This window comes from Primulina huaijiensis, chromosome 7, assembly GCF_012295235.1.
Source record: "Primulina huaijiensis isolate GDHJ02 chromosome 7, ASM1229523v2, whole genome shotgun sequence".
In the NCBI taxonomy this organism is placed as follows: Eukaryota; Viridiplantae; Streptophyta; class Magnoliopsida; order Lamiales; family Gesneriaceae; genus Primulina; species Primulina huaijiensis.
The window spans coordinates 23,046,735-23,064,056 of record NC_133312.1 but is presented as its reverse complement, the minus strand read 5'-3'; the positions used below and the strand labels follow the sequence as shown (position 1 = coordinate 23,064,056).

Here is a 17,322-nt window from a genome sequence, read left to right as displayed (position 1 = left end):
ATATATTTGAAAAAATTCAATTGTATATGATAATTGGGTATTTGGGTAGGGTATGGGTATCCGATAATCCGATGGGTATGAGGATGGGGATGAAATTCAATACCCGATGGGTATGGGTATGGGTATGGGTATGGGGATGAATTTAATAAATGGGTATGGGGATGGATGTATGAAATCCGATCTATACCCTACCCATTGTCATCCCTATTGTCAAGGTAAAAACTTGTGTGAGACGGTCTCACGAGTCGTATTTAGTGAGACAGATCTCTTATTTGGGTCATTCATGAAAAAATATTGTTTTTTATGATAAGAGTATTAATTTTTATTGTAAATATCGGTAGGATTGACCCGTCTCCTAGATAAAGATTCGTGAGACCGTCTCATAAAAGACCTACTCTATTGTCAAACATAAGACGTTTATTGCATATATTCGCTATGTTAATCATACACATGGATTTACTATTCATATTTTATATCTTCCGTCGTCCTATCATTCGAACTAAATGGTGTTTTGATTGACTAGCATTGTGTAACGAAATAGTTTTAATTTTTTTTAAATAATTATATTAACAAATTAGTATGTATATTTGAATTTTTTTGGTAATTTAAGATTTGGTATTTCTCGTGCCTGAAAATCTTCTCGAGATCCAACAAAAACTAGTTTGGAAATCTACACAAGCCCAATACCAGAAAATCCAAATATCCAATAGAAAGACGGTTAAATCGCGCTTCAAACTTTGTCCTAAAGTCGCAACTTTCTTTTTGGGGACACTCCAAGGGACAAGGATTAAACACACAGCATCAGCAGACAGACAATTCAACCTTTTTGAGGTATATATGCCCGCACACGCACACAGTATGTGCACCAAAAATTTGACTGATATGTTGGTCACGGCTAAATCCACGACTACGATAGAGAGACGACTAAAATTTGTTAACATAGAAGAATTCTTTCGAATACAAGAATTTATGTGACTTAAAAATAGAGTATATATTGACGTCAACGAAATTTCTTGTTTCGTGGTAGCATTAATGGTGAAAGATCATATAACGACGAATATAAACATAACCTTAACTTGCATCTTATTTTGATGAAAGGTTCTTTTACCAATATAATTATTATGACTTTCCTTTCTCTTCAATTATAAGTATATATTAAACATACATAAAAATATGATTTCATTGTATACACGGATATACATGTATATGTACGTATTATTATTATTGCCGTATGATCTAACATTAACATTTTACCAAAATGTTTGTTTTTTAGTAAATTTGCAAGCAATCGATCCTATAAGATCTTATATCAAAGCTAAGTCCAGTGTTCTATTCCCATGACCGAATTCGGACATGTTCGAATTTTTTTCGATCCAAAATCGAGCTCGTGTTGCCTTTGATGGTGGTGCTCATTCTCATCTTGTTCAGGTCCATTAGCATGCTTAGTGTCCACTATTGAAAGGAGTCATGCATAGCCATATGTGACCTACAGGTACGAATATTTTAGCGAATATCTTTGCGTGTGATAAATATTTAAAAACAAGGTTAAAAAAATTTTATTCTCGATAATGTAAAGTTTAAGCATGTAATCTTGTTCCACTTATATGTTTGTATTTGATTCGAAGAATTTAATTATATTTTTTTTATGCATCACGAGTTTCTATCTTTATACTAACCAAAAGCTTTCTCTCCAAACAAATTTGAAAGAGATTAATTCATATAGTAATAGGGGAAAAAAGTGTTATCCTATAATAATATGTACCAAAATCTATAAATAATGATATCATAGTAACGTACATCTTTTAAACCGTACAACATCTGAAACATAATTTTTGAATTATACAGTATTCTTGATGATATTTTAAATTTTTCTCGGCGTTCTCTATCTTATTTGTGTGCTCATAACCCATAAACATTAACATGTCATTTTTATATGATGAACTACATTATTTTATTTTATTAATTTTTACTGGATTGGAGAAATTCGATGTCTGAATCCTTAACTTGAAATAGTAAAAAATAAGCAATTGGAAACGAAATAGAGTATAGTGGGATGGAGATAAGGGGTAAAGTGGAACTTTAGAGGGTCCACAGAACCAAACCCACACATATTTTCTCGAGCATTTTGTGCTTGTCCACAATACAATTCAAAATGTTCCAGCGAAAAATAAGCCACGCCATGGTGAAAATTGGACCACATTTAGTCCGATCCACGTAAGGGCCTCACTTCCCCCTTTTTCTTAGATTCGGTTGTATGTACAAAATATGCACCTAACACTTGCCACTCATTCAAAATCTCAAATACAGGACAACCCTTTTTCTCTGTTATGTCTTGTCTTATGCATAGTTTTTAAGATCAAGAGTTTGCTGCTTTAACCGGATGATGCCGACTTGCGGAAGGACTCGAGATGGCTAGTTAGTGATAGGGAGGGGACGATGAAATGAGAGGGTCGGGAAGATATAATATATTCTAGGTTGTATCAATTGTTTATATATATATCAGAAATAAGCAACAATTAGTTCGAAATGTTTTTTTTTATTGGGAACGACGACGCCTAGAAAATAAAACTCAAAGAATTTTTTTTAAAAAAAATAAGTCGCGATTAATGGGGACTGCATTAGAAAATCAAATTATTAAAATAGATCATAATTTTAGCATCTTAAGTAGTGATCAGTGTGTTTCTTTGAATTTAGAATATAAATTTCCAAATATATGTAATGCCATAATCTTACAATAGAATCCACAAAGAAATATTCATATTTCATACAACCAGTTCTGTTTGTTGACATACTAAATGACCATTCTACCCTCCTTTGCTCCACCATAATGCTAAGTTAGGCTTCGTCTACTCCAGTTGAACTGATATCTCAACTTATTTCTCCCTCACAAGCATTTCTTGATCCTGATATTGGAGCCGTTCGATCTATGGTCTCTGCTTTGCAAAGCACGTACATTTTGTGCGATTATCCGAGAGTGCCTGTGAAGTTCATAAATCCGGAAAAAAACGAATAAGATAACGGTGAAAACACATGGATTTTGTCACACAAAAAAAAATGAAGTGCTTGAATTTGAAGTAACTCTAGATGTCTGTCTACCTTTACTTGTGTCTGAAGATCCTTAATGTAATCAACAGCTAAATCCAACATATCTGATGTATTTGTTTGCTGCACGAATCGATCGAAATGTAAAGAAACATCGGTTTTGATTAGCAAATATTAATGTGGGAAAAGTTTGCTATACCTTTTCCATGTTGGGAACAAGTTCTTGCAATTTCCTCATGCGCTCACTGATCTTGGTTCTTCTAACCTGAAATAATTTAATCAAGCTTTATGAAAAACTAAAAAGTTCTCACACTTGGAAACTCCATTTTTATCTAAGAAATCGTTACTCTTTCAGCAATGCTTCGAGGGTGGGTGGCACAGCCCCTTTTCGCTCTGGTTCTACATGGTACCGAATCTTGCAACAGCTTCTCCATCGCGGATAATTCGGCGGAACTTCTCGGTAAACTTAGGTGATGAGATAACAAAGACGTGGGGTGGTTTCCGATTTCGGTGTTCTGCTCATTACAGCTCATGATTTAAACATCATAAGACTGAAATAATCTGAAAAAGAAGAAGGATCACTATGCAAGAACCTGGTCATCTGAGGTATTCACGCTCTTGTTTGAATTGAGGAAATTATCGGACATAATCTCTGAGTCCTCCCATGAGTTAACAGAGAAACGTCCTTGGATATATTCGTTATAATCAGCATGATCATCGTCAAAATGGGTGTCGCCTGGACCGTTATCTCCGAGGTCTTTGCTCGAAATTTCAGATATTGGAGTCATGATTCCTGAAGAAAAAAAAGGATGCATTGAAGAGAAAAGTGGTGATGTTTCTGCATTAGGCCCAAGATTCCCCATTCCTCTCGTTGTGAGGCCAGAACTCTGTGAATCGTTAGAACTCGTTTGGAATCGAGTTTACTCCGTATCGAAAACTCAATTTATACATGTTTCTGCTTATCAGATTGAAACTACAAAATCTGATTCAGACATTAGCAGAAGGAGATTTTTCCTGTTTGATACTTGAGAAAAATGACAAATAACCTGTTGGAGTATATATTTTTTAAATAAACTTCACTTGAGAAACCTGTCATATAATTTATATGACAGGTTAAAAGGTAAAACGAAATACATTACCATTTTCGATATTTATGCTAGCAAATAGTCCAGCTGGTGAACTGCTATGTCGGGTGAGATTTGAGCTGCCGTCGAAGCGACCGCTGATGCGGCCACCGTCTTCCATCTTGATCTGCGCGACTCGGTTCGAGCTAATGGAACCTAGTAACCTGTTACACGAATTGTCCGTGACAGAATTTTCAGCTTCGGAACTATGATTCTGATACATCATCTGAGAAACTGATGAATAATCATGGCTCTTCTGCCTCTGCAACTGATTGGATTCTGAATCTTTCCTAGGTGGCAGAAACGGAGAGTTCGACTGAGATTGCGGCTGTATCTGTAACTGCTGTTCTTGAATATTGTCCGAAGAATTCATGAATCTGGAGAAGATTCTGTGTGTCTCAGGACTAGAAGCCCGGAGGTTGAACATCTGCTCAAAATCCTCAGTTTCCGATCTGCCATGGTTGGAAGAATCGTTTCTGCTCAAAAGGGTGGCAAAATATGAACTCGGAGCCGATCGATACCGGGCTAATCCAGAGCCCGTTTGCTGCTGCGCCTGCATCATATTTCGCTGGAACTGCTGTTGTTCTTGCAGTCGCTGATGATTATTCATCGAATCTAAGTTTCAAGAATCGGCGCAAAACAGAATAATTCGAGGAGAAACTCAAAGAGTAGGAATCAAGATTCTGAGTCCTTCAGATCTCACATGCATTGAGATATTCTATATAAACACAAAAACCCAGCCCAATATTCCAAGAATCTATCTATATATGCCGCCCTTCAAAAAACAAGATGTTGGAGACGAAATGATTGAAACTGAGATGATAAGATAAGATCACCATCCACAAAAGAAAAGGGAATATATATACAAATCAATTCAAACAGCAAAAGCCAGGGTTCTTTTAAATAATATAATGATGATCCATGAAGTACAGTGGGACTTTTATATGCAATAACTTAATTCTTTGTCCGAAATATTGAGTTGCAAAGTGGAGGAGAAGAAGTGGAGATATATCATATATGGCTGCTGTCGCAGACTGGTAATTAATGGGTTTCTGTGTGAGAGAGAAATAAAGAGATCAAAATGGGAACTCAAGAATCCAGCAGAGATCACGGTTTTTCTTTCATTTCATTTTATTTTTATTTTTTTTCCATTAATGAACCTTTGAAATTTCTTACACAACTGTTACGTTAGCCCTTTATCTTTGTACTTTAGCTTCACATAGACCAATTTTGGGTGACTCGGGTCTAGATAGTAGGACTTTATCGTGCACGGGAAAAATTATATTTATCTCCTCAGATCCAGTAAACTATAAATCAAGTAGCTTAACTTAAAACTAGGCATGCTTATCAGTTCCGGATTCACCGATGCCGGAACCGGTTCCAAACCGGTTACAACTAGACTCAAGATTGCCCATCAATAGGGCTTATAGCTCGTCGAACAACAGCCGTAAAGTCTCAAATTTAAGATAAGATCTGAAGCTCGAAATCCGATTGCAACGAACTTCGATTCAGCAATAATAATAATAATAATTAAATAAATAAAATGGTTACTTGCCTCCATATTCGAAAGGGATGATTACTTACGTTTTAGCTGATGGGTGTTTGACAAGAAGAAAGTTTTTATTTTCAATTTCCTTATCCTATGTGACGTAAAGCAGTAATTTTTTTTTATTTTTATTTTTAACAATCTCATTTTCATGGTATGCTTAAAAATAATCTCATGACAGAAATTTATTATTATAATTCAATTTATATTCATTATGATGGATTTTGAAATAAAATTAATGCGATAAAATAAAAAAAATAAACTCATAAAAATCCATGTAGTAAATCAAGGAATGCATTTTTTTAAATTAATTTTCCATCTAAATTTCAAAAATTATATTTTTTCGATTTAATTTTTTTGTTTTTGAGTTGGTTGACAAGCTATCCTAAACATAATAATATCAACAATAATAATAACATTTGATATTTTTGTCAGAAATTGATACAACCAAACTGCTTAGCAGTTTTCTTATAAGAGTGATAGGGGTGACTTGCCTATATACTTAATTATTTAATCATAATTAAGTCAATCAGATTATTTATTATATTTACTCCTAAATCAATAAAAATAAACCTCTTATAAGACCGTATCATAGTTTAATTTTATGAAACATATCTCATATCAGACTGAACTCATGAAAAAAATATTTTTATGCAAAAAATATTACTTTTTACTCAAATTATGGATCGAGTTGACCTGTATCACGGATGTAGATCCACATTGAGATCATCTTACAAAATACTTACTCAAACAATCAAATCCACAATTTTCAATCAATACTCCAAATAAAAAATGAGTAAAAATGTTCACAATTTAAATATACTATACTAAAATTGAAATTTGTCAAGATAGTGAATAAAAATCGCAAAAAACATTGTAAATTTTTTTTTCAAATTATTGATAAAATGTTGCAATTGTAACTTGTGCAAATCTCCTGTAAGCACCCGTACGTGGATCGATGGATATATAGTTCGAAGTTAGGTTAGAGTTAGGTGTTGGCAAGAAAATAAATACGACTTTGCATTCCGTGGTTGGTATCTTCGTTGGGGAAGGAAGATTACAATAATATCCAATAATACGTTTTATTAAGTTTCAAATTAAAGTAATGTTTCTATCTTTTATATGTAAATATTGAAAAAAGGAATATTCTGATAAAAATTAAATTATTTCTTTAAAAAAAAAAAAAACCAGTTCCGATATTTTTAACGCGGTCAGACAATGCCATTAAAAATCTCTGAAATTATTTCGATATTGAACTATCTGACCGACAACAACAGAGGGGTTCGATTCTGCACCCCAGTCTCATTTATCATTGAGCGATGATTTAGGGACTCCAATTCTGACCCGTAATAAATGTCAGGGCTTATATATATATATATATATATATTTTACATGTTAGTCTATAATAAAAATTTTGTTTTTTTTTTTAATTTTTCTAATCGTTGTAATAAAAAAAACAAATAAATCCACCTATTTGGGAGGTGAATTACATGATTGCATCATTTGACTTTTAGCCCTCTTTTAAATGATAAATTTGATCATGAGAGTATGATTAGCATTTAGAAAAAAAAGCTGAAAATAACATTTTATTTTGTCGGTTACGCACAAANNATATAAAATAGTTAAAAGTATTTTCATTTAATAATAGAAGTATATTTGATATGATAAATGTCTACCGATTAAGAGACATTAGTGCGAATCTTGGAATAAGAGATAAAAAGTTCATATTCCTGAAAATTTGTTTAAGTTATCATATAACAGTAATATATTTCCTTTGATGATAATTGGTCAAACCTAGAAAATGAGTCGTACTCATATTTACAGTGTGAAAAATAATAATTTTAACATAAAAGTAATATTTTTCATAGGTGACCTAAATGAAATATATGTATCATAAAATTAATTTATGAGACCGTCTCACATAAGTATTTGTGTTTCTTTTAATACATGAGGTAGGGTGGAGGGTTTTCTGCGATCTCGAGGGTTTAAATCACGTTCCTATTTCTTTTGATGACGATAAAATGGTAATTGTATTGGCAACATATTTTAAGAACAACAAATGAGTTGTGATTATTAAAGCTGACTATCTCGATCAATGGTAGTTAAACTTCATGTAAATACTGTTCGGTCTCATAAACGTAAATTAAGCTATTCAGTATCGTAAATTGGTAAGACTACTCAGTATTTCAGTGTTTTAAATCATGTGCTTGCATTCATACTCAATTTTCACACCGGTTCGACTCAGAAAGTTAAGAACAATTGTATATCTTAAGAGGGAATCAACAAGCTTGTCGTCTGGTTAATTGATACTGGATCACCGTGCTTGTCGTCTGGATTGATTTGTAGTGGGTCAATTAGGGCTTATTGTTCTGAGTCATCGAATATGCCAGAAGTTATAACTGAGAGTGTGATTTCATTTGGAGTGAGTTTGTACAATAGACTTATATAAACCAAAGTTTCTAACGGAACCTTCCGAAAATGAGGAAATGAGAGACATAGAGATATTTGTCATCAAACTTTCAGGGGAAAAAAACAATAAACAATGTTTGTTTATTTATCTGTTTTATATAATCAGTTCTGATACAAACACCTTTAATATGTTTTCACACTTTGTTATCAGTTTTAACTTAAATATTTGTTGTATCAAGTCGAGTTATTTCCGAAATTTAATATAAAGTTACTCGACTTAAAAGAAATCTCGAACAGATAATAACAAAACTGATTTTTCTAAAATCAAAACAAGAGATGACTCACATATATGATATATACATGGCATGTTGACCTACACTAACCAAGAAAATGGAGCTCACCCGGAATAAACGGCAGTTAATCCCTTCCTTTTCAAATGGGTAAAATTTGAAATTTTATGTATAATTTTTTTTCAAAAATTATAATATCATCATTCATCACCCACCCAAAGTGATGAGTTGTATCCTAATCCAATACTTCCTACATAAATGTTGGGGCAGTCTCTTGTAAACCTATTTCTTGATGCGCTATTTTCATCACAATTGGGTTAAAATATCAACTTTTGACAGCCCAACCCAAGAAATATTAATATACCACATTCCACTGCTAAGGGGACATGATCCCTCTCTCCATCGCGTGCATACTTGTAGAAATTTATTTCATTAATTATTTGCATTGAATTTGTCATAATTTCAAAAGCCAACCCAAGAAACATTGCTATCTATAATATATACATTTTTGTGAGATCGTTTCACAATTCTAACTTTATAAAACAGATCTCTGACTCAACCCAATTCATGAATAATTATTATTTTTTTATGTCAAAAATATTACTTTTCATAATAGGTATATATCGCAGAGACATATCTCACGGATACAGTCTCACGAGAAACCAACTCTAATATATAACTAGCGTCCATGTGCACCCTTGTATAATTTATTTTTAACTTAATTTTTTGTTTATTTTCTTCAATTTTTTTAATTAGTATGTGGAACATGGGTAAATTTATAATTGGGTCTAAACCAATCACCTTGTAGCGATATGAATTAGATAGTGATGTACTTGAAATAAAGAATAGATGAAATAAGTGACATTAAGCATGTAGTACTTCATTTGAAGGCAATTATTGAAATAGAAGATTTAACATATTCCTGCAGAAAATAAGAAAAAAGTTGAATCACTGATTACTTACAAAACATAAACATCGAGACAGAAAAGGATGAAAATATAGATAAATAACCCATAACAGAGAGGCAAAAAATTAATAGAAGTAAAGATTTGGAAGAAAAAATAATTTGAAATTATGTGTTCATAACCATGTCTCAGAAAAAAATTGAAATACTACATTTTCCATGTTTTTCCATACCAAAAATGGCTCAACACCTCCTCACCCAGTCACCCACCCGCTTGAGTCAGCCGAGCTCGTGCAGGATCTTGAATGTCTAGTGATCAGAACCATGATGCATGCTTATAATAAAGACTTGAACATCGAACAGTTTGCGTAAACAAAAGAATCAAATTTTATTACATCAAATGTTCAAACCATTGTAGCTCCTTAGATCCCTGATTCTCTGTTATCTGACAGAGTCTCTGTTATCTGACAGAGTATCAACGGCATGATCAATCTTTTTAGCCATGAAACAATTACAAAACAAAACAGTCAAACAAATTCTTGCCACACTCGATAGTAAGGTAAAATATATGCTGACATGAGAATCTCTTGATTTCTCATTTCTCACAAGTCATCTTTTCACACCCTAAAACTCGTGTAAAATTAAATGTCAGATGATCATCCAAGGAACAAACAAATAGTGAGTCCTGTAGGGATAATGAACCTGTCAAAGCTGTTGTGATTTGCGAAGGTGCTCCAACAAAGACATGGCCTTCCTTTTAGCCCTCTCTGTGCCATTTTTGGCAAGCTCCGTGAGTGGTATTACAGCGCCTAGTCTGCTTAAACAACCGAGATTTTCATTGTCCCTTTTGCACAAGGAAAGTAAAATGGCAGCTGCATTTTCCTTATTACGAGGTAAACCTGTCCGTAAAAGATCGATTAAGATGGGTATGGTGCTAGCTTTAACGATGGCCACTTTTGCCTCATGATGGTTGGCTAGAACTGAAAGAATTGTTAAAGATTCATCAACCATTAAATTGCTTGAATCTGTGAGCATTTTTAACAACGCAGTGATAATCCCAGCTCTTACAGCCCTTCCCTTGTTTCCTTGATAGATACACAGATTGAATAATGCCGTTGCAGCATCTTTCTTCCCTCTCGAGCTTCCATTCTGAAGCAAATCCACCAGAGCTTGTATTGCCCCCGATGCACCAATTATAATTTTGTTTTCATCAGCAAGCGACAAGCTGAAAAGGGTTGCGGCCGCATTCTCTTTTGCTTCCATACTCCCAGCTCTGAGAACTAGAACAATAGAAGGAATCGCATTGGCAAGCATGATGAGTCCTTTATTATTGTCAAATATGGAAAGATTGAGCACAGAAGTAACCGCATTTTCTTGAATTTCACTATCCTCAGATGTCAACATACTAACAAGAATTGGAATTGCCCCGGCTTCCGCGAGCAAGATTCTGTTGTCCGTACTTCTTTTGGATAGCGATCGGATTTCAGCTACTGCAGCTCTACGTTCCTCTATCGATCTGCTAGAGAGCTTACGAACAAGTGCTTCGACTGCCGCAAAGTCACCAGCAACATCACGAAGAGATCCATCACTCTTTCTTATTTTCCCATTTATTAGTCCTGTTGGCTGCTCTATATTATGTTTCAAGCACCACTGGGATATAAGACTTCTCAAAACGTAATTTGGAGTTAGAGTGTGATTCTGGAGCTTCTGCTGTGTTTTCGGGCACGTGGTGTTGCCACAATCAATCCATCTCTGTATGTAAGATCTCTCATAGGTCTGCAAAAGCAAAACGTAACTAGATTAAAAGCATTACAGATTAGAATTCTCACCCTATACCACGGTGTGTCTTCTTGTTTTTCTTTCAATTGCTCAGTAAGAAAGACCAACTGTACTGATTGTGTCATAGAGGAATGTGAATCTCACCTGCCCGGTTGCAACAATTACAGGATCCCTCATAAGTTCGAGGGATATGGGGCAAAGGAAATCTTCAGGAATCACCTGCGAATCTGGTTTCTTGTTCTCCTCTATACTTTTGCAGGTTGACCTTTTGGCAGTCCTACTATCCGAATCCTTCAAGATATTAACCTCAGATGATGTCAATGAGATCCTCAAACTTTCTTTGTTGTAAACGTTGTCGTCCAAATCGTGACCTTCCAAGTTGCCTTCGACTTGATCTTCCGTGTTCAGGTCAACTTCATGATTTATAATGCCGATATTTTCAATATGAAGACTTCTAGTAAGCCTGTTACCTGACTGGAAAGGATCAATATCCTTGTCCAACGGATGAGACAAGGCTCTGCATAATAAGTTTGAGTTAAGAGGTCCACCGTATCTTTCTGTGGCTCGTCTCAACTGTGCCTTGACTAGTTCAATCTGGCAAGTAGATTATGTCAAATTAGCGAACAATTCAGATAACACATAAATCTGCTCAAAAGTCAAAACCAACCTGTTCGTATACTTCTTCAGATATATCAAAAGCACCATACGGTAAGTTAGCCAGCCCTTTCTCTAATGTCCACGTCACACATTGAAATTGAAAGGAGATTTTCTTCATTGCTCCATCCTTGAACAAAAGCATAATAAATTTCAGGACAAGCATTAACGTTTTAAAAATACAAGAACCATCAGCTCACATTCGAAACTATGAGATATTAATCATTAATCAAACAAACAATTGTATAGCCAAAAAAATGAGCATATACAAATGATAGTAATGGAAATGATTGATTGTCTTTTGATCTACTCATTGAGACACACCAGTTTATTTATTTATTTTTTAAAAAAAAGAGAGAGATCAATTCAGACTACATATACCCAAAAACCATATTATTTTTAAGCATGCACTTCAAACAATGTTTCATTTTAAAAATAATAATCTCCCGAGCACAGAAACACCTCGAATCAAATAAGAAGAAAAAAATGCAATTTTATATTCAATTGGCTAATTTTTGCAAACAAATTATTTGTGAGAAATCAAAAGGTCCAGTACCCCCTCTAACTGCCACATTGTATGTTCTGATTAAACAGTCAACAGTTTCAAAAGTTCAGATCAGATCATAGAATGAGCCATTGTCAATGGGGTGGATACTGGATCCATATCTAACCTTATCGTGACTTAATGCACTTTCGAAGCAAAACTCGCATCTTTAATAGAAGTACGCAAAATCTTGAAAAAATTTCACTCCACATAGCAATTAATCAACGACCTTCACCACATAGCCAACCAATATATGTGGTAAAAGCCAACAAGAAAACAAATCAGCAAATTCAAATCAATCAAACTCGCGAAACATGAAAAAATCCACATTGATTCATCGCATCAACTAAAGCAACAATAACCCTAAGAAGAAAGGGCCAAAATGTACACCATTAACTCGTAAAAATTACCGAAGAAATGTTGGAATTGTCGAAGTTGTTAGCAGCAGAAACGAGATTTCTCGCAGCCTGAAGGGCTACGGTTAGATCAGAGAAGCCCAATTCAGCATTTCCTTCAACTTTCTTGCTGGAATCCCCGATTTCTTCAAGAAAATGGGCCAACAGTGAGACTCTTCGAGCCAGGTCGGTGCAGTCTTTCTTAAAAAACCCGGAGAAACCAGCAGCTGAGATCCGAACGATGTCCCGCACTAGACGGAGAGGCGTGGTTGTGGGTCCGCCATCTGCCGCCGCGGTGTCCCCGTCGGCCATTCTGAGAGGAGGAAATAGTGGTGAGGTGTTTGCTACAAGAAGACTGAAGCCAACATCATGGTAAATTGGGGACAACCAGTTGTGTGCTTATGAGTTTCGGGTTAAGCATTAGTTGGCATCTTTTTTATTTTCTTTTTTTGAAATATATTTGAACATTATATTAAATAATATGTACAAAGTTGACATTGTTTATAAATTTTTACAATTAATAATAATAGTAATAATAATAATAATAGGAAAAATATCTGGCCAATTTTAAAGAAATTACTTCTTATATTATATTAATATTTTATATAACACAACGCTTTTTCCGTCCGACCGTCGGTTCATGTAAGATAAACCGATTCGATCAACGGTTCGATAATGAAAATATTGGTTATAACTTACAATTAAGTAACAAACCCGATATCTCGTCTCAAACTTGGACATTAATATCATATGAAATACAAGTCTTAATCTATTATCTTTTTTTCCCCAAATACATGGAAAGAAGTTGGGTCTCAGCCTCAAAATTTCATCTCAAATTTAGCACTTTAATCATATGAATTACAAGTAATAGGCTAATATCCCTTTTTCAAATCGGGGTAAAGGGTCGATTTTGGGTGTTTTTTCAGTTTTTTTTTGGTTGTTGGTCTCTTTGAGTAATTGTGCGTACATAGACAGACGTGGATTGTCCATTTCTCTCAATGCAAGTAAATGTATCTTTTTTGTTACTTACAACTTACCAGCAAATACCCTAAACTATCGTATGGAATATGATGGTCGATCACATATTAAACTTTGATATACCAAATTTTTACAATCCTCGGATTTTGAAGTTAAAGTGACACTTATACGTTAAATTATATTTTTTCTCATGACAAAATTTGTAATCGATGATGATATCTTTTTCTCTATAATTGTATTTGGATCGAATAATATGCATAGATTTGATTTTGAATTCACGTTTTCGTTCAAACACAACATGAAGGGATTTTTATGTACGCACTAGAATCCAACACGAATATATTTCACTAGGCCAAATCGGGGCTGACAACTTGCTAGTAAATAAACTAAGGAAATGCATGTGATTTTGATACATTTAAAAAAAAAAAAAGATATGATTCACGATAACCAAATATTGAGAAATAATATGACTCCAAATATTTTAGTAGTAGGCGATAATATACGAGGAAATTCACAATATACATAACAAAAAAATTCTTGTGAGAACGTCTCACTGGTCAATTTTGTGAGATAGATTTTCGACTTAACTCTACTCATGAAAAATTATTTTTTTATGTCAAATTATTACTTTTCATGACAAAATTGGTGTATGTAAAATCGTAAAACCATCTAATCAANACAAATATTCTCGTGAGAACGTCTCACGAGTCAATTTGTGAGACAGATCTTCCACCTTGCTCAACTGATAAAAACTATTATTTTTTATCTCAAAAATATTAGTTTATTTTTTATCTCAAAAGTATTATTTTTCATAATAAATATGAATCAGATTGATCTATCTCACGAATATAAAGTCGTGTAAGGATCCAATCAACTCTGAACTTAAAATGTTTTCGATTGAGACTAGGCCAACTCAAAGAGCATTATGACAGTGGAGAGAGTATGAAAAACGAATAAAAAGGAAACCGTTGGGTAGAGAATATTGCTAATGCTTTGCATTGGTTGCTGGGATACCCTTCGCTGTCACATACCATATTTCTATTTTTCAATTTTCCAATAAATAATTAAATAGCTAATTTTTTTTCTTTATATATAAATATATATTTGATACGATGGAATCGCAAAGTCAATAATGGAAATAATAAAATACCAAAACGTGTTAATGGACAAATGAATCAAGAATCTGATTAGTTTTTTTTAACACTTCTTGGTGTATTAAATAATGAGATTAAAAAAATTAGTTTTCATAGTATAAAATTCCAAAGTATTACGAGGAATTGAATCCTTCCTAAGCTTTAACATAATTGAACATTTATAATTAAATCTAGATAAAATTATTTTAAAATCATAAATATGTTACTACATATTTGTTTTAACGAGCATTCGAACTCATATTTTTTATTTGCTGAGAGAGATTTATGTTACTACATGTCCAGAATGACGACAATGATAACACTGTTTTGATTGTATATTAATTATCTACCTTTCATTCGGTTAAATTCGATAAATGTTAGTAATATATTCGTAATATTATATTATTGATTATTACAAAAACTTGTGTGAGACGGTTTCACGGGTCGTATTTTGTAAGACGGATCTCTTATTTGGGTCATCCATGAAAAAATATTACTTTTTATGCTAAGAGTATTATTTTTTATTGTAAATATCGGTATGATTGACCCGTCTCACATATAAAGATTCGTGAAATCGTCTCACAAGAGACATCTTCATTGATTATATATTTTTATGCAGATTTTTATAGTCCAATTTGGAATCAGTTTTGGTAAGTAAAACATATTTTCCAACAAGGCATGAACCATTCGTCAATATTCAATACAAGATAATATCAAAATTTATGGAACAAAATTGAATATTTAAAAGAAAAAAAATCGAACAGGGACGATAACTCTATATTTATGTAAATTTTTTTGTTTTAAAATTTGTATTCAAACAATTTATTTATAAAAAATATATATAATAACATATTGATGGAGCTCCTCGTTTGAATTTAGTCGAATATTGGTGGTGGTGATTATTAACCATTCAATTAAATCGACTTTCGTTTAAAAAAATAAATACTATGAGCTGTGGATGATCAATTATTAATTTGTCACATAAAAATGGTCATTGAATTTGTGTTGCAGGTTGAGGTGCCAGCTCTTTTCTACACAACTAATTTCAATGAAATCTTTTGGAATTTCTAATAATTGAATCCCATGTGACCAAATTTTTTAATGTAGGAGAAGGTAAAAAGATCATCATCATTATTATTATAGATTATGATCCAGACGGTCGTAATTTTTATTCGTGAGATAAGTTGATTTGATCTATAATTATCATGAAAATAATACTTTTAACATAAAAAATGATGTTTTTTTATGAGTGATGTCAGGTCAGAAATTCGTTTTACAAAATTATTGTGTGATTCATTTCATGAGTCGGATTGAAAATTCGTATGTGTTGTGTTTCATATAGGTCAATATTTACTTAATAAATGGTATTTTGTACATAGTTCAAGTAATCAAAGTCCTTGAACGGCCGTTGATTGAGGAGAAATAGTCCCTTGACATAGTCATGGAATGAGCTTCCAACCACGACTTTTCTTGAAAGGGACAAAGGCAAATCGAGTTTCTAAATCTTTTTTTATTAGTCTAATTAGTTGACAAATTAACTTAGTGGCAACATATTTTACGTACGTTATTCTTCAATTAATACCCATAATTCAAAAACACCTCTAAACCCTAAAAAAAATGAATTTTTTTAGAGTGAATAATAACAAAAAATTAAAAATATTATGCTTTGGGTTGTATAATTATATATATTAAATTGATGAAAATTGAGTTTAAATGATACGATGGATGTGTAAATAGGAAAAATATAATTGAGGGATAATAATACTATTAAATATGGCATCGCATTTAAGGTTGAACATGTTCACATAAGTGATTTATCTTACATTTATTTTTCTTGTTTTAATGATCTATAATAATCAACATATTTTATACATTTCTAATTTAATATATATGATTATAGCTCTCATCTTTTTGGTTACTAAAGATCTTATATTTTTTATTGATGTTAGAATTAGCATACATATATAAAATAAGATGGTAAAAACTTGTGTGAGACGATCTCATGGGTCGTATTTCGTGAGACGAATATCTTATTTGGGTCATTCATGAAAAAGTATTACTTTTTATGCTAAGAATATTACTTTTTATTGTGAATATTAGTAGGGTTGACCCGTCTCACAGATAAATATTCGTGAGACCGTCTCACAAGAGACCTACTCAAATAAGATATATTCATTAATATTCAAACTATTTTTAGTCCATTATTTCCATAAACATGTATGTTTGGGCTTTTCATCAAAAATACTTTTTAACTTCCAATTAATTACTTATTTATTTTTTTTCTCAAAAAAATTAGTTACAGTCTCACATATCTTTATTTGTGAAACAGATCAACCATGTCTATATTACAATAAAAAGTAATATTTTTTCATATATGACTCAAATAGAATATTTGTATCACAAAATTAATCTGTAACACCGTATCATAAAAGTTATTGTGTTTTTCAATAAACAGAAGAAAGAAATAAGAAACAAAATCCTCTCAAATGGACCCCAATGAAATAAAATTCCACTGTTGAGATAT

General features: G+C 32.9%; 2 protein-coding genes across 3 annotated transcripts; both read right to left on the bottom strand.

Annotated features, from left to right (window-relative positions):
- Positions 1–2,665: 2,665 nt before the first annotated feature.
- LOC140981402 (transcription factor bHLH130-like) lies at positions 2,666–5,235 on the bottom strand. Its single transcript, XM_073447792.1, has 6 exons — positions 4,182–5,235; positions 3,636–3,835; positions 3,390–3,557; positions 3,242–3,307; positions 3,097–3,165; positions 2,666–2,978 (listed from the first exon to the last, which is right to left on the bottom strand). The coding sequence occupies exons 1-6, from the start codon at positions 4,774–4,776 to the stop codon at positions 2,925–2,927; spliced, it is 1,152 nt and encodes a 383-aa protein (XP_073303893.1). The 5' UTR covers positions 4,777–5,235; the 3' UTR covers positions 2,666–2,924.
- A 4,449-nt stretch (positions 5,236–9,684) lies between these two features.
- On the bottom strand, positions 9,685–13,089 carry LOC140980957 (U-box domain-containing protein 11-like). 2 transcript variants are annotated; one of them, XM_073447099.1, is made up of 5 exons: positions 12,703–13,089; positions 11,762–11,878; positions 11,239–11,688; positions 10,018–11,091; positions 9,685–9,760 (listed from the first exon to the last, which is right to left on the bottom strand). In XM_073447099.1, the coding sequence occupies exons 1-4, from the start codon at positions 12,997–12,999 to the stop codon at positions 10,021–10,023; spliced, it is 1,935 nt and encodes a 644-aa protein (XP_073303200.1). In that variant the 5' UTR covers positions 13,000–13,089; the 3' UTR covers positions 9,685–9,760; positions 10,018–10,020. The 2 variants fall into 2 exon arrangements, with proteins under 2 accessions (XP_073303200.1, XP_073303199.1); XM_073447098.1 differs by having other exon boundaries at positions 9,685–11,091.
- Positions 13,090–17,322: the final 4,233 nt, after the last annotated feature.